This window comes from Vipera ursinii, assembly GCF_947247035.1.
Source record: "Vipera ursinii genome assembly, chromosome: 3".
Lineage (NCBI taxonomy): Eukaryota > Metazoa > Chordata > Lepidosauria > Squamata > Viperidae > Vipera > Vipera ursinii.
In genome coordinates this window covers 175,403,205-175,418,533 of record NC_139516.1, presented here as the reverse complement: position 1 = coordinate 175,418,533, position 15,329 = coordinate 175,403,205, and the positions used below count along the sequence as shown (strand labels likewise).

Here is a 15,329-nt window from a genome sequence, read left to right as displayed (position 1 = left end):
AACAAACATAGTTGGATAAAAGAATCTGTGAAAAATCAAGTTACTAAAATAGTTTAATTTTTATTTACAGTTACAATTACATTTATAACTTCCTGATGACCCAAGTTAGCAAGAGAACCATTACAGAGTTGCATCTGCCATTAGCACAGTCTTAAACCCATTGCATTTATTATATCTAAGATTGGTGGTGTGATTCAGCCAGAATTAACTGATGCTGATGTGGTAATTATACCCCAAAACTATAAGGATTTTTTTGATACATCGAACAGTGATGACTTGCCAGTGTATAAGAAGAATATAATTTCATTTGTAGCATTTACTTCCTATATACGCATTTACAGATGAATGCATAAAAGATCATTGCATTCTACAATCCTCTCAGGAATTATAATATTTGTCTATTACATGTACATCTCACTTCTGTCATGAAAGTTAAAACAGCATGTAAAAAGTTTACATACAAGTATTTTGCATTGTGGTGTTGGTGAGTATGGATACAAAGAGAATTCCCATAAAGTATGTTTATGACATCATGATTCAAAGAGGGAAGACTGTGACCAAGTGCCATATACACCAGGCAGTTCTAGCTGCATTATGAGTTTTAATGTATTGAATTTTGTACTCAATTAACCAAAACTGGTGAATTTCTTTGATGCAAATATATCTTTAAATAGGAATTCTCTGTAGAATACTTACCACTTTAAGGTGTTTGCTATTAGGTATTTATTTTGGTCTCTTCATTCAGATTTATTTAAGTAACACAATATACAATTGCAAAAAGTACACACGACCTTTAATAATTATATACATCACACATAAAGTCTGTGCTCGCATAAAATGCTTAATTATAAACCGATAAATTACATTTTAGTTCATAATATTGTGGAACAGAATATTGTGGAAGCTAGATTCTCTAGTGCATTTATACTTCAGTATGTTGTACAAAGTCAGAGAATTGAATTAAATAAGGATCAACTCAACCACAGATAAGTGTGGCAGAAAACAGCTATATCCACGTAACCCAAGAAATAATATTTTTTTCTTTATATCCTTCCATTCATCTCTTTTTATCTTTCATTTTTACTGTAAAATCAAGACATGCATCCCCTATAGTTTGTCCTACAGTATTTATATAAAGTTCATTGTCTTTTAACCCAAACCCTGAAAGGAAACTCATTCATGGGGTTTTCCTGAAAGAAATGCAGCAAAATATAATTGCAGAAATACAAATGGAATAATACAACACGAAGATTCAGAACTATAAAGATCAGAGTAATACATTAAAATGAAATACAGCCCAACAACACACATATATGCATCAATATAAATAATAGTTTAACTATTAATATTAGTCTAAGGATGGAAGATATATACAACACTAGTGTTTGTAAGAACCCCAAGAGGTAATAAGAACTTACTATATTTAATATATATACTATTGCCTCAAACTGCAAGATGGACAGCATATAAATTTAATAAATAAAAATGAAAAAAATATATTTAATATCTATATGTCTCTATGTCTCACCCCTCCAAGTAAAGTTACAGTTCCTTCGGAGGTTTTTGAAAGAGAAACTTCATTTGTTCTTTCTAATATGTTTAAAGTCTATTAATATTTACAGACAGAAACAACACTAGCACATTTTTTCATGAAGTCTCAGTTGCGCAAGTAGAAGCTGCTATGTCCTTTCTCCTTTCCTCATCTGTTCTTACAGGTGCTACCCTGTCTACGAAATAGTTATGTCACAGTTTTCTGGCACTAGTAAGAGGATCTCTCTTCTCATTTACATATTGGGAATGTGAGACAGATTTGTAAATGTTCCACCGTTTTTGCTTTTTTAAACAATCATTGCTCTCTGGAAATTTTCAAGTGCACCTACTACCCATAGTAATGTGTAGGAAGTTAATGACCCAGAAGTACTTATCTTACACTTCATGTAGGAAAATACTTCATGAGATGCATACCACATCAGGCCACCCCCTAAGACCGATTATAGATTTCAGGCAGAGATGGAAATCTTTATATGCCATTTTTGGATAACTGAAGATGCCAGGGATTTAACTTAGCCTTCATGAAAAGCATCTCATTTATCACTTTGCACATATGCAAAGGGCCCTCCCCTCTTTGAGGTAAGTGTACATATACAGACGTTGAGGGCTGAAGTTATGGATACTCAAACCAGCTCCAACTATCCTGAAACCATATCCCTTCATTTTCTTTTTTCTCTTTCCCCAATCTTTCCCTCTGTAGCTTATTTTTTTCCTTCTTTACATTCCTCTGTTTATTCATTATAGAACAGTTTGGCTGAGATGGTACCACAGTAACTAGCAGGGGGTAAGAGTGATGGAGAACGGGAGGAAAGAAGGCCTGGACGATGGTTGTTAGAGCGCCCCCTATCTGCGCTCGCCCCGCGCGCTCCTAGCAAGCAGCTAATGGCTCTGGATTTGCGTGCTCCTTTGTGTGAAGCACAGTCAGAGCAAAGCAGCGGCAGCGCACGCCGAATCTCTCCGATCTACCCTGCTTCTAGAGACGTGGGTCAGCCGTTCCAGAACCGGATCTCTGCCTCGCCTCATCCCGCATCACCTTGACGGGAGCTTTCATTCTCTTTCTTTACTCTTCGAGGTACAGATCTGTTGGCAGAAATAAAGCTGTTGCAAAGAAAGGGGAGCGGGAGAGCAGAAGAGAAAGCAAGCCAGCCCAAGAGGCTGAAGGAAAAGAGCGCAAAAAGCGCCGAACTCTCCCCCAAGGCAGGCGCGGACAGCCCTGCGCCTGGGCTCTGCCAAGTGGCGTGGGAGGGGAGACCAGAACTTGCAAGTTACCTGCCCTGCCATAGGAGCAAAGCGGGGGCTTTGACTGCCCCTCTCGCAGCCCTCGGCAGTCGAGGACGGAGCTTTTCGGAAGAGTTTTTGCTCCCCCCTCTTTCTTTCTGCTTGCAAACCATAAACGGATGTGAGGCAGGGAAGGTGCTTCTTTTGCTTCTTCTAAACTCAGGCACCTCAGCCTTGGGAGGCGGGAGGTGCTTTTCCGCGTTTTGCTTTTGCTCGAGTATAAGCACAAAAGAGGGATAGCCGAGGAGTTTGCTTGATGATTTAGGGCAATGGACGTAAGATTTTATTCGCCACAGCCACCAGCGCCACCTCAGTCGGGCGCCGCTCCCGATACCCTCTGCCTGGGACCTTCTCCTTGCTTGGACCCCTACTACTGCAACAAGGTGATTTTGCGTTTTCTCTCTCCAACGCTCCCCTCCCCCGGGAAGCTGGGTGGTTGGGCAGATAGATGGCTGAGGCTCGAAAGAGAGACCTCAGGCTCGGCAGGTTGCACATTTGAGCGAAACCCTCAGGAGAAGCGTCAACGTCGTTTGGCTGGCGCGTCTGTATTTAAGGGAGATGGAAAAGCGGAGTACTTCCTTTCTGTTCCTGTCTTTATATTGTGGGCGACTTATTGCCTGGGTGTGGGGGGGGGGCGCCTGGGTGTGTGTGTGTGGGGGGCGCGTTGCAAAAGTAATCGCCTTCTCTTCATTTCTTGCACTGATAGCCTGAGTGTTTCTAAAATGTAATCCTGGAAAAGGAGGGGGGAGATGATTGAGGGGGGGGAAGGATTGAGTTCTGGCCCTTATTCGTAAGTTCCACATCCTCAGGAGGAAATATCTCTACGATCTCAAGTTGAAAGTCTCTGCTAAGTCGTACTTCTGTATGTAGTAGAAGCTTTGCGGGGGATTTAAATTCACCCTCGCAAATTTCAAATAAGCTGTTCTCGGCTCTGCTTTCAGCCACTGAGGCAAGAATGACAAAGCATTTGGTTCGGGTGTCAGGTCTTAGCAAAGAGTTTGGTGGGAGGGCAATTGGGGGAGTTTCAAAATCAGAATAGTTGAAGCTTCAACTCTTTTTAGTGTTTGGGAACACTAAAAAAAAACCCAAACACAAAAGTGTTTTTCTTTCTGTTATGTGAGCTGCTGGGTAGGGAGTAGAGTTGAAAGCATTGTTAGGGCAGCAGGAAAGCAAGCCTAAAGTTCTGTCAAGGCAATGGTATCTCTTATGTACTCAGCAGTAAGTCTTATTTGGCACTTAATTCCAAGTTGCTACTGATAGGACTGAATCTTAAGGGATTCTTTGTGCAGTCATTCTTTGTACAGTATTTCATATTTATGTCCAAAAATGAAACCCAGAATCATATACTACTTTCCACATAAGTTCTTTCTTCGGTTAGTTTTACCTAGTTTCTCTTTAATGAATAACATGAATTTCCACCTTGTCTACTCTGATCCCCGTGGGTGACACTGCCCAGAGGAAAACATTGGGTCAGTTTTCACAAATCAGTATTTGAAATGCACCCCATAAAGCAAGAGAACAAGTATTGGCAATAGCATTTATTTAATCTTGGATGTCAGTTGGGCTTTGTTTAAGAGCTTGTTGTGGAAGGGTTAGTGCTTCTGCAAGCAGATCAGATGGATTTGTGCCTATACTACATGCCTGACCAATGCTAGGTTTTTCCTTGGTTTTAATTGATTATAAAGCTATAAGTAATCAACATTCTACAGAAAGGCAGTATGTTTATTCACCGAGAAGGATGGGTGGGAGGGGGTTACTGTTAAGTGTTGTCTCTTAGCATTGGTGCATGTGTGTATTTTAAGTGTTTCAGATATTCAGATATGCTGTGCTAAATATGACAAATTTTCCTTTATGCTTGCTTTACAAATAGAAAATGTTGCAGTTCTGTCATTAAACTCTTTACCCTGCAGGAAATCTCTAGCATGAGCTCATAGGTCAGTCATGTTGTATACTATTCATTTCTATCCCTGATGATGACAAGAGACTTATTTTATCCCTTTGATTTTCTAAAGTGAAATCTGGACAGCAGTGACACAAGAGATATCATGGACAGCTTTGTGTTCAGTGACTGAATGTAGAATGTGTTTCTTGATTAAGATGAGATAAAACTCTTCCTGTAAAAGTTTTCTCTAGGTGTGCTAGAAAAGAAGTGATAGCAGGACTACTCTCCTCCCCCATATGCAAGGCTGTTTGGGTGCTAAGGCTCTTTAAGTATACAGTAATGATAATTATAAAACTATTTTCACCCTGTGACTTATCACTGTTATCTTTTATGCTGAGTAGTAAGCTTTCCATGCTCAAAAATAAGGAAGTATTAAGTAGAATTAATGACTTAAGTATCAAAGGGCCTGAAGAACCATTTGGCAGTGAAAAACCGGACAGTTATTAAATCTCCAAGTGATTTAAAGCTTCAGAAAGAAGGTAATGACTTGAATACATATTTTGCTCCTCAACACTGGGATGGTGGTCCAGATTTAATTTAAAAGTTAAATGCTTTGGAAAATCAGGAATTAGGTTGATATATACAATCCTTGAAAGGGACGCGGTGGCTCAGTGGGTTAGGACGCTGAACTTGTCGATCGGAAGGTCGGCAGTTTGGCGGGTCGAATCCCGAGTGCCGTGTAGCAGAGTGAGCACCTGTTACTCGTCCCAGCTTCTGCCCACCTAGCAGTTCGAAAGCACGTAAAAATGCAAGTAGAAAATAGGGACCACTCCGGTGGGAAGGTAACAGCGTTCCGTGCGCCTTTGGCGTCTAGTCATGCCGGCCACATGACCACGGAGACGTCCTCGGACAAGCGCTGGCTCTTCGGCTATGAAACGGAGATGAGCACCGGCCCCTAGAGTCGGAAACGACTAGCACGCATGTGCGGGGGAACCTTTACCTTTACCTTTATACAATCCTTTTCCAGTTAAGGGTTTTAAATCATTTTGGGTGGATATGGAATACATTTAGAAATCCTTTGTACACTTCCTTTCATTTTCTCTTCCCAATCAGCTTTTTAATATTGTTAAGACTGCTCATAAAAAAGAAACTTTTTCTTTTGACTATGCATTCTATTTAACCCATTCAGGATGGACAATAAATGTCAAAAATATTACACTCCCATCCTTTTAAAACTCAGGAGTGACATGCTAGGAATGTTTCTCACAAGACAACATTCTTTAAGCAATGGATATCTCTGTCAAGCTGCTATGCCAATGACCATTGATTATTCTAAATGACTTAGAATAGTTTTGTTGCCTGGGCCCCTATGAGGCATGTGTTGACTGAGCATCCAATTTTCCTGCATTCTCCTAGTCTCAGCCAATCTAGCTGATTACAGTTGTAATAAAGTCTAAACTTCATGTCTCTTGTTTCTCCTGGCTCCAGAAATACACATAATTTAGTCATCTTCCATTACTGCTGCTGGAGTCTTTTTTCTAATGTTGCATCCCCTTCAACAACTTTGATGAATGCAGATAAAAAGGCCAACTTATATCTCAGAATGCTAGAAACATTTTTATTGCAGGGGGGAAAAATCTTTGAATCAGCGGAATTTTGACAAGCTCTTGTAAGCTTCTACACTCACAATTTCTTTCATCTGTACTGATTATAGAAGGTAAGGTAAATATTAATTTGATTTGGTTATTGGCATTAGAGGCTGCTTTTAGGTTAGAATAATTTCATTTATGTTAATGAAGTTGCTCTACAGTTTGGGTAAAAAATGCACCACCAAAATAAATATATCTAAACGTGTCAGAAATATTGACAGGTAGTTAGCATAACTTTTATTAGTAGTCTTAGCAAACATGCCTTTTGCTATATTATTTCATACATCAAGCAAAATCTAAGAACTGATATTATCTAGACTTGTGTCTATCATACAGTTTGTAAAGAATCAGGATTCGTAACTTTTTCACATACTACAAAATATGATTTTCTTTTCTGTTAGCTATTTTTGTTTCAAAAGATTATAAAGACACTTTCTTTAAAATGATTTCTTAAACATTTTAATTGGTGATTGCTGTGTTTTCTCTTGCAGTATAGCATGCTTTGAACAAACTGTCTCAGATCATGGTTCTTTCTCCAGCTAAACTCAGAGGGAGAAAAGTGAAAGAACAATGCAAACAATGTTGGTTATGTCAACTGTGTGAGGTATCCTTATACAAATAGAGAGAATAGTTGCTGTATATAGGTCAGTCTTTGAAATAATATAATGAAGCTCATAGGCCAGGCAGGCAGATTTAGACTTGAGGTGTTATGGTTCATTTCTGAAACTTAGCTTAGAGTTGGTAAGTCTCTAACTAGGAGATATGTGAACAGTGGCATTTTGGGGAAACATTCTGTGGTACATACATTCTTTTATAAACACATTTCCTAGTTTTTGCTTTTTAGAGATATCCTGTTTTTGGTTTAAACATATTCCCATAAAGATCCATACTTAACCTGTCTAGCCACTGTTTTCATAAATTCTTGTATGGAAAGATGTTTGTTTATGATTTTTGTCAGGTGCCATTATTTTCAACATTGTTGATAAATGAAGTATTTGCTTTAATGTAAGTTTGTTTTGACATGGATAATAACAGGCATGCTGACTTATGCCAAGAAATGGAGGGGCATAATGGTCTTTATTGCTTCCAATAGGTAGCCTGGCAAAATTATGTACTGTACTGTCACTACAGTGAAAAAAACCCAAGCTGATGTGTATATGAAAGAGAGAACACATCCTAAACAAACAAAATGGGAATAAGAAACAAGGGAGAAGTTAAGATAGAGTAATGTACAAACCATATTTTACAATTTTCTAGTTACTGTTGGAGAACAAATTTATAATAGAGCTTTATTATTCTTTTAGAAAATTATTTTCTAAATTGTAAATGTTGCTGTTTACAAGTGGTCCCAGAAATACATTTATTTCAACCATATTTCTCCTTGCTTGATGCATAATTTGCTCAATTTGATTACTTTTATTGAAATAGCTAAATTATTGTATTTATCTGAGAAGCTTCTATTTTTTTATTTTGAGAAGCTATCAGCATCTGTGTAAAAGAGGATGCATAAATTCAAATAAATATTGGATTGTGTCTGTTTTTACTGCTTAAAATTATATCTTTGAAAAGGATACTATAATTTTTTTAAAAAAATATCTTTATTAGAAAGTTTCTGTGTTCTTGAATGCTTTTACTGCTGGGTTGTTACTGAACTGTAAAATATTTTAATACACTTTTTTGAAGTTAGTAATTTGTTGTTTCTTTCACTGTGGTTTCAAAATATCATTGGTTTACAGTTCTTTCAAAGAGGATACAACTTATAGTATTATAAAGCTAAGTTATCTTCTTTCCTGGCATAACTGTAGCACAGGCATATAGCATAAAGCGTGTGAGGTTAAAACCTGTCATAATATTTCACTAGGTAACATTTGTATAATTTTTATTATTAATATACAAACTGAAGATGTCATATATAATTTTATAGAGAGAAAGAAACAACTAAAATAATGTGACATACTCATAAACAATATTTCAAAACAGTTTTCTTTGTGATCATGAAATATGCTGAATCAGTTGATTAATTAACATTACATAGTTAAAAACATACACTCGGAAGTAAATCCCACTGAGTAGGCCTGAAGTCTGTATAAGTATGGTAATTATTTAGTCTCATTTGATTATATTTAGTATCAATTGAATATGTTCTCCTTAATCTTGTGAAAATTCAAATATATCTGAATAATGTCTACATTTGGAGGGTATGAAGAATGCAAAGATGAGAATCACTTTAAAAAAATACACCTGGGGCACACTTATGTGAAAAACTTTGGATTTCTTTCCAATTCCCTGAAACATTAAGAATACTTAATTAGACCAGCTTTTCCAACTTGGGTTAGGATGAAGCTCCTAGAATTCGAGGACTCGTTACTGAGTCATATGGCTCACTGCACTGAAAAGATAGTTAATGTCAGGGCTTTTTTTCTCATAGAACGCTTAGAACGGAGTTCCGGCACCTTTTTTGGATGGAACCTTTTAGGGTAGGCAAGGCAGGTTGTATGACATGTGTGAGTTCCAGCACCTTTTCCTTTTACAAAAAAGCACTGGTTAACGTCCTATATTTTGGGAGAATTGAGAATTTTAATTTCATCGTATCCAAAAGATGCCAAGATGAGGAAGTCTAATATGCAGAGATTTTGGGCAGATTTTAGTTTATGATAACTTCCATGAAACCTATTTTTTAAAATGGATTGATGTAAGAACTTGAGGACAGGAAGGCCTGGAGGAACATTGTCCATAGGGTCGCGATGGGTCGGACACGACTTCACAACTAACAACAACAACAAGAACTTGTGATTTTTTCCCTCTATTATTGGGAGAGAAAATATGCAGAAAATATATTTGTTAAGGTTAGGCTACATATGAGTCATTACCACAAAACATTCATTCTATTTGTCAGCACATCATCTTGTTTTAAATTAGGAAAGGTGATTTACCGTAGTTTCCGGCGTATAAGACGACTTTTTAACCCATGAAAATCTTCTCAAAAGTCAGGGGTCGTCTTATACGCCGGGTGTTGAAACTTTAGGGACAGGGCTGGCTGGAAAACCTGGAGCGGATCTTCCATTTAGTCTGCGCAGGGAAAGCGGGACCAATTGGAGTAGAAGTTGCAGTCTGTGATTTTTTACAGGCTGGGGTCTGGGCATCTTTCCTTCTAAAATTGAAGAGCAGCTGTAGGCAGGTGGGGAATGCAAGAGCAGCTGCTTAGCTCTAAGGAAACATTTGACTCAGGAACTGGGTGGGCTGGCTGGAAAACCTGGAGCGGATCTCCCATTTGGTCTTTTTTTTAAAAAATCCCATTTATATCCCGCCCTTCTCTGAAGACTCAGGGCGGCTTACAATTTAAAGCACAAATCAATGTGCTTAGCAATAGCCTTTATTCTATGTATATGTCTGCTTATTAGAGCTTTCACCCCCCCCACAAGCAGCATTATTAAAAAGTCAGCTTATTGCTCCCAACAATCTGAGTCCTCATTTTACCTACCTCGGAAGGATGGAAGGCTGAGTCAACCTTGAGCCTGGTGGGATGAGAACCTGCACTAATTGCAGGCAGCTGGTGTTACTTAAGGCTCTGCGCAGGGAAAGCTTTAGAGTGAATTAGGAAAAGTGAAAAAGTGAATTAGGAAAATAGGAAACGGTTGCTGGAATTGGGTATGTGTAGTTTAACGAAGAGAAGGGTGAGGGGTGACATGATAGCAGTGTTCCAATATCTCAGGGGCTACCACAAAGAAGAGGGAGCCAAGCTATTCTCCAAAGCACCTGAAAGCAGGACAAGAAGCAATGGATAGAAACTAGTCAAGGAGAGAAGCAACCTAGAACTAAGGAGAAACTTCCTGACAGTTAGAACAATTAACCAGTGGAACAACCTGCCTCCAGAAGTGGTAAATGCTCCAAAACTGGAAGTTTTTAAGAAGAGACTGGACAGCCATTTGTCTGAAATGGTGTAGGGTTTCCTGCCTTAGCAGGGGGTTGGACTAGATGACCTCCAAGGTCCCTTCCAACTTATTATTATTATTATTATTATTATTATTATTATTATTATTTATTATTATTATTATTATTATTTATTATTATTATTATTATTATTATTATTATTATTATTATTATTATTATTATTAAGTTTAATCCACTTGCACTGTTTTATGTTTACATGTTTGATGACAAACAGCCTTATATTTATAAGTGACAGTTTTCCTACTAAGTACCTGCATGTCATAAGCATTTGAATTAAAATTACCATATTAAAATCAAATCTGATGTTTTTTAATTTTTATTTGGTGTGCGTTGGAAGAGGGGCAGTCTGATACGGCGAGTCGTCTTATACGCCGGAAAATACGGTAGTAGCTAATGATTAAATCAGCAACTTTTTAAAGTTCCTGAATGGTGAGAAACTGCAAGTTGGCTTTTTGTTAGTTTGTGGTTTGGTGGGGAAGCACTTAAATCATCTTTTGCTGTATAGATTTAGTATTTTGAATCTTCTTAGTCTTATTCTTTTTCTTATGGAAAATATTTTAATATATTGTAGATTTTTTTGTTATCATTCTGCCACATCTGTGCACTATTACCAATTATAATCTTTATCAAATTATATAATAATTATATAATATCTAATGCCTTTTGACTAAGGGTATACATATGCAGAATGTTTTAATAAATTATTGATTCTAAAGGAGTTCAGTCACAGGCCTATCTGATTAGGATTAGGGTCTGAATATTATTCTAGTGAGAAACCAGAATTCCTGGAACTATATTCATGGTTAGGGTTAGGGTTAGGGTTATATTTGATTGATATGGCCAGTAAAGTGGTATTCAGTTCATTCTAGACTCCTAAAGATTACATTGACAATAAGGATGTGCATTTGGATCAATATTTTTTTTAAAAAGACATGGGTATCCTTGGTTTAGAGTACCTTTAGTTAGCTTAAACTAATAAAATCAATTTTGATCCTGCCTGGATCAAAACAAATTGTTACAATTATTGGTAGCAGATATTCTAGTAGCCTGTGATTTAACTTAATAATTTGTAACACATGGTTCTGTTTTTAAAATATTTGAAAAACCTCTGGTAATCTAAAACAGATTATCAATTTAAATGAAAAAGGTAATTATTTGGCAGTATTTTCTCACATGTTCTTGCTGCTAAATCATTTGGGTTCCATATCAAATATTTACAGTCATTCAAAGAATTAACCTAAAGAGAATCCCTGTCCATGTTTACTTATTTTGTGCTCAAGGATCATTATTGATCCAAATGCACATCCTTATTGTCAACGTAATCTTTAGGAGTCTAGAATGAACTGAATACCACGTTGCTACACTTCTTTCAATTGTAGTCTTGGAAAAACCAAAATATGGTCATTAAATGAATCTCCCCTACGTGGGCAGTATAATCCATGACGCACAATCAATGAAAATGCCCTCTTGGACACTTGTTTTGTGAGCAAAACTTTGTGGAAGGTCTTGTGGTTACTCCATTGTGCTAGTTTAGTTTTGTCTTGATTGTTTTTAATTTAATTATGGACAAAGCACTTACATTATTGGATGATCTAAATGGATAATCAGTCAATTAAATACACATAATTAAATGTTTTTTCAAGTTTTGCCAACTTGTTATTGTCTGCATAGATTGTCCTCTGCTTTTTTTCAATCATTTTTCCATTGTTCACTATTTCTTAAGATTACTTCAATGCCTTCTTTAATTAATTGCTTAACAATTCTATTTTCTCCCTCCCATTTTCATGGCAGCACCGTAAGATTTTTGCAGACTTTTGATCACCACCTGATTCTCAGCGTATATTTCATTATGGCCATTGCTTGCCAATTCTCATTTAGAGTTTAGAGTTTAGAAGAATCTTCACTGTGATGTCTTCTGTTTCCTGGACAAATTTGTTCTTCTACAGACAATTTTCCACCTGTCTTTCCCTCACATTTTCAGTTGTGAACATATTCCTAAAAGAAGGATCTTGGGAAAAATTACTTCTAATTCCCCACCACTGTAAATGTAGAGACAGAGTCCAGGTTTTGGACTGTTACTGTGTCATAGTCCTGCAGTTGTAGAACAGCCTTTCTACAAGTGAAAATAGCCTCACCTCTGTTGAGTTGCTGGAAAAAAAATAAAATGAAACCTTTCAGAGGGCTTTATTAAGAAATGCCTCAAAAATATTAGTATGAATGGATTATTTTCTTTGGGTTTTACTTTTGCAATTTTACTTTTTGATTCATGTTTTGTATTTAGTATGGTGGATATTCTGCCTTTTATATGCACTGAAAGTCATATAATTATGCTAGTATTAAAAATTAATAAATAAAATTAAATATTTAATTGTTACTTTGTTATCTGCCTATGCAGCTTTCTGGCTCTAACCTTCTTATTCTTTCCATTTGCTCACTATATAGCTTAATAAGCTGAACTATTTATTTATTTATTTATTTATTTATTTATTTATTTATTTATTTATGGATGAGATGTCAACTCAAGGCTTACTGTTTCTTCTGGACTCTTACTTAGAGAACCTTTGGTATTTTTTTTTTAAATCTTTCTTAATATTCCCTTGTGTCGGAATGGGGGCTGGAACTCTAGTCCATTCATCAGCATAATAATCTGAAAACAGAACAGAACAGATTTAGGCTGGTGGGGAGAAACCATCTAAAGAAATACTGAGTTAATGGGCCAGAACTAGCTGGGGACTTTTAAAGGAAAAAATCCATATAAGATATTGAAAATGCATTCTCCTATGGGAAAAGAAGTTGCCAAGTCTTCCATAGTAAGATCCTTTCTTCCCAATCATGTATTGGAAAGAATTCCTGGAGCCATGGTTCTGCCTTCTTTCTCTCAAACTTCTTAGAGAAAGAAGCTTGGTTTATTTTTATTTTCACCATACTTTATGTGAAAATGGTGCTGAAAGAACCAATCAATTTGATTTTTCTTATTACACTATAAGAAAAAGTTAGTATAATCAGCCTCTACAAAGGACTCTGACTGATGTCTGCTTCAAATGCAAATAACATGCCTACTTATAGTATTTATTTTATGTCTCTATTATTTTTAATAAATAATTCAAGGTGGTGAACATATCTAATATCCTTCTTACTCTTATTTTTTTCTACAACAACAAAGCTGTGAGATGGGTTGGGCTGAGAGAGAATGACCGACCGAAGGTCACCCAGCTGGCTTTCATGACTAACAGGACTAGAATTCCTGGTTTCTAGGCCACCGCCTTGACTACGATACCAAACTGGCTTTCTAGGGATAGCTTTGCATTCCATTGCATCTCTTCCTAAGTCATACACTTAGGTCCTAGGAGTAACTGCAAACTAAGTCAATTATGTCATGTGATAACTGTTTTTGTGCAGATTATACCACAGTTTTGGTCATAGCAGGTGGGTTGATAAGCAAAATGCTATAGAAGCATTTATTCTATTACACATTCTAACATATATAACGAAAGAAAGATATATAAATAATTCTATAAGGGATACATTCAGTGTTGCTGCAGTTTATGTTATGAGCTTTCCAGTATGTACACTGAACATAGAAAAATGGAAGTCTTGTCATTTTTTTTAAAAAAAGGAAACTGGTAACAGTAAAAATGTTAAGTATTTGTGTATCTGGAAAAGCAATATTATCGAATGTATTTCCTGTGTAAGGGGCTTGACCATGCTAAGAATACACAATGTCTCTCTTTTGAGTTGCCATATTACAATAAGGTTGCCTTGAAGCACTATAGGCATTTTACTTTTCTTGCAACAGTTTAAAAAAGTGCAGTTGGTGACATAAAACACAATCCAAATATAGTACGTCTTAATTCAATTTTTAAGGCTTGTAGGCTGTTCTGTTGTGGATTAGGGATAAATATAATGTTTCTACTATCTACTACTAATGTATCTACGTGTACGTAACTGGGAGATAGGATTCCAAGAAAAAATAAATATGTAATATTGCTTTCTTCCTATTATCTGGTGAGAGAAACAAAGAATTCACGGTGTCCTGGTTTCTAGCCTGACACCTTAATCACTACACCAAACTGGCTCTCTGGATATATTATAATTGTGTATAAAATGCTAACTTTTTATAGAGTTAGCCATACACCTGACCATTCTGAACCTGGGCTATTTTTCTTACACAGAGATTTGCATATTATAAAACATGCCAAATCTGGTTTGGTCCAGAAATGGTTCCCATGATTTTATTGACTTCCTTTTCTTTGAAGAGCAGAGTTTATTTAAGTGTAGAAGATGAAATTGCACAGATCATCCATAAATTGGAATGCTGAATAAGGAAAATAATTCTGAAATGTAAAAAAAAGTACATATTATGTCCAGCAAATGCAGTAATTAAAATTAGTTAGAGATACTTATAGATAGTAGAGCTTAATATCAAAGTTAATTATATATATTGTGTTAATTTCTTTCTACTAGGCCATAAAAGACTGTTCATAATAGACTCTCAGTGTTGTATTCAGTTGCTAAGGATAATAGGATAATCTGTCCAAAAATTAAGCTCTTTTGAAATAAATTATGCTGTTATTTTCCAACTTAACTTTTGAAAATTTATTGCAGCACTAATCTTTCAAGACCTACTTGTATGCTTAATGGGAATGTGCATTAGAAACACCAGGTTCTTTGCTCATTAATGAGGATAGTTAATTATGTTAGAAATGTTTCATTTTATCTTTAGTTTTATATTCTGGAGATTAATATTCATGAAGCAGAAGTCTGAAATGTGGCATTAGATTCTAGTTGAAGCTATAGTTATTCAGGCAGACTGTTTAAGTGAAACGAGCAAAGAGTAAACGAACTTGTTAATTTTGTTCTGAAAAAGTTTTCATTTTAAAAAATCATGTTGATAATAGGTTATAGCAAACATTACATTTCAATAACAGATAATTTGCCTACTGAAGTTTGCATAATGTGCTAATCGTCTCTAGTGGTTAATAAAAGCCTCCTATCTCACTCCCCTGATGGCTATAAAA

At 36.2% G+C, this 15,329-nt stretch overlaps 1 protein-coding gene across 1 annotated transcript in view; it reads left to right on the top strand.

Annotated features, from left to right (window-relative positions):
• Positions 1–3,098: 3,098 nt before the first annotated feature.
• The window catches only part of TOX (thymocyte selection associated high mobility group box), a gene marked incomplete at both ends in the record, with an annotated part of 225,648 nt that continues 213,417 nt past the window's right edge, over positions 3,099–15,329 (top strand). Inside the window, one exon of the mRNA XM_083361215.1 lies at positions 3,099–3,212. Coding sequence (XP_083217341.1) covers positions 3,099–3,212 — 114 coding nt within the window. The remainder of the gene's footprint in view (positions 3,213–15,329) is intronic.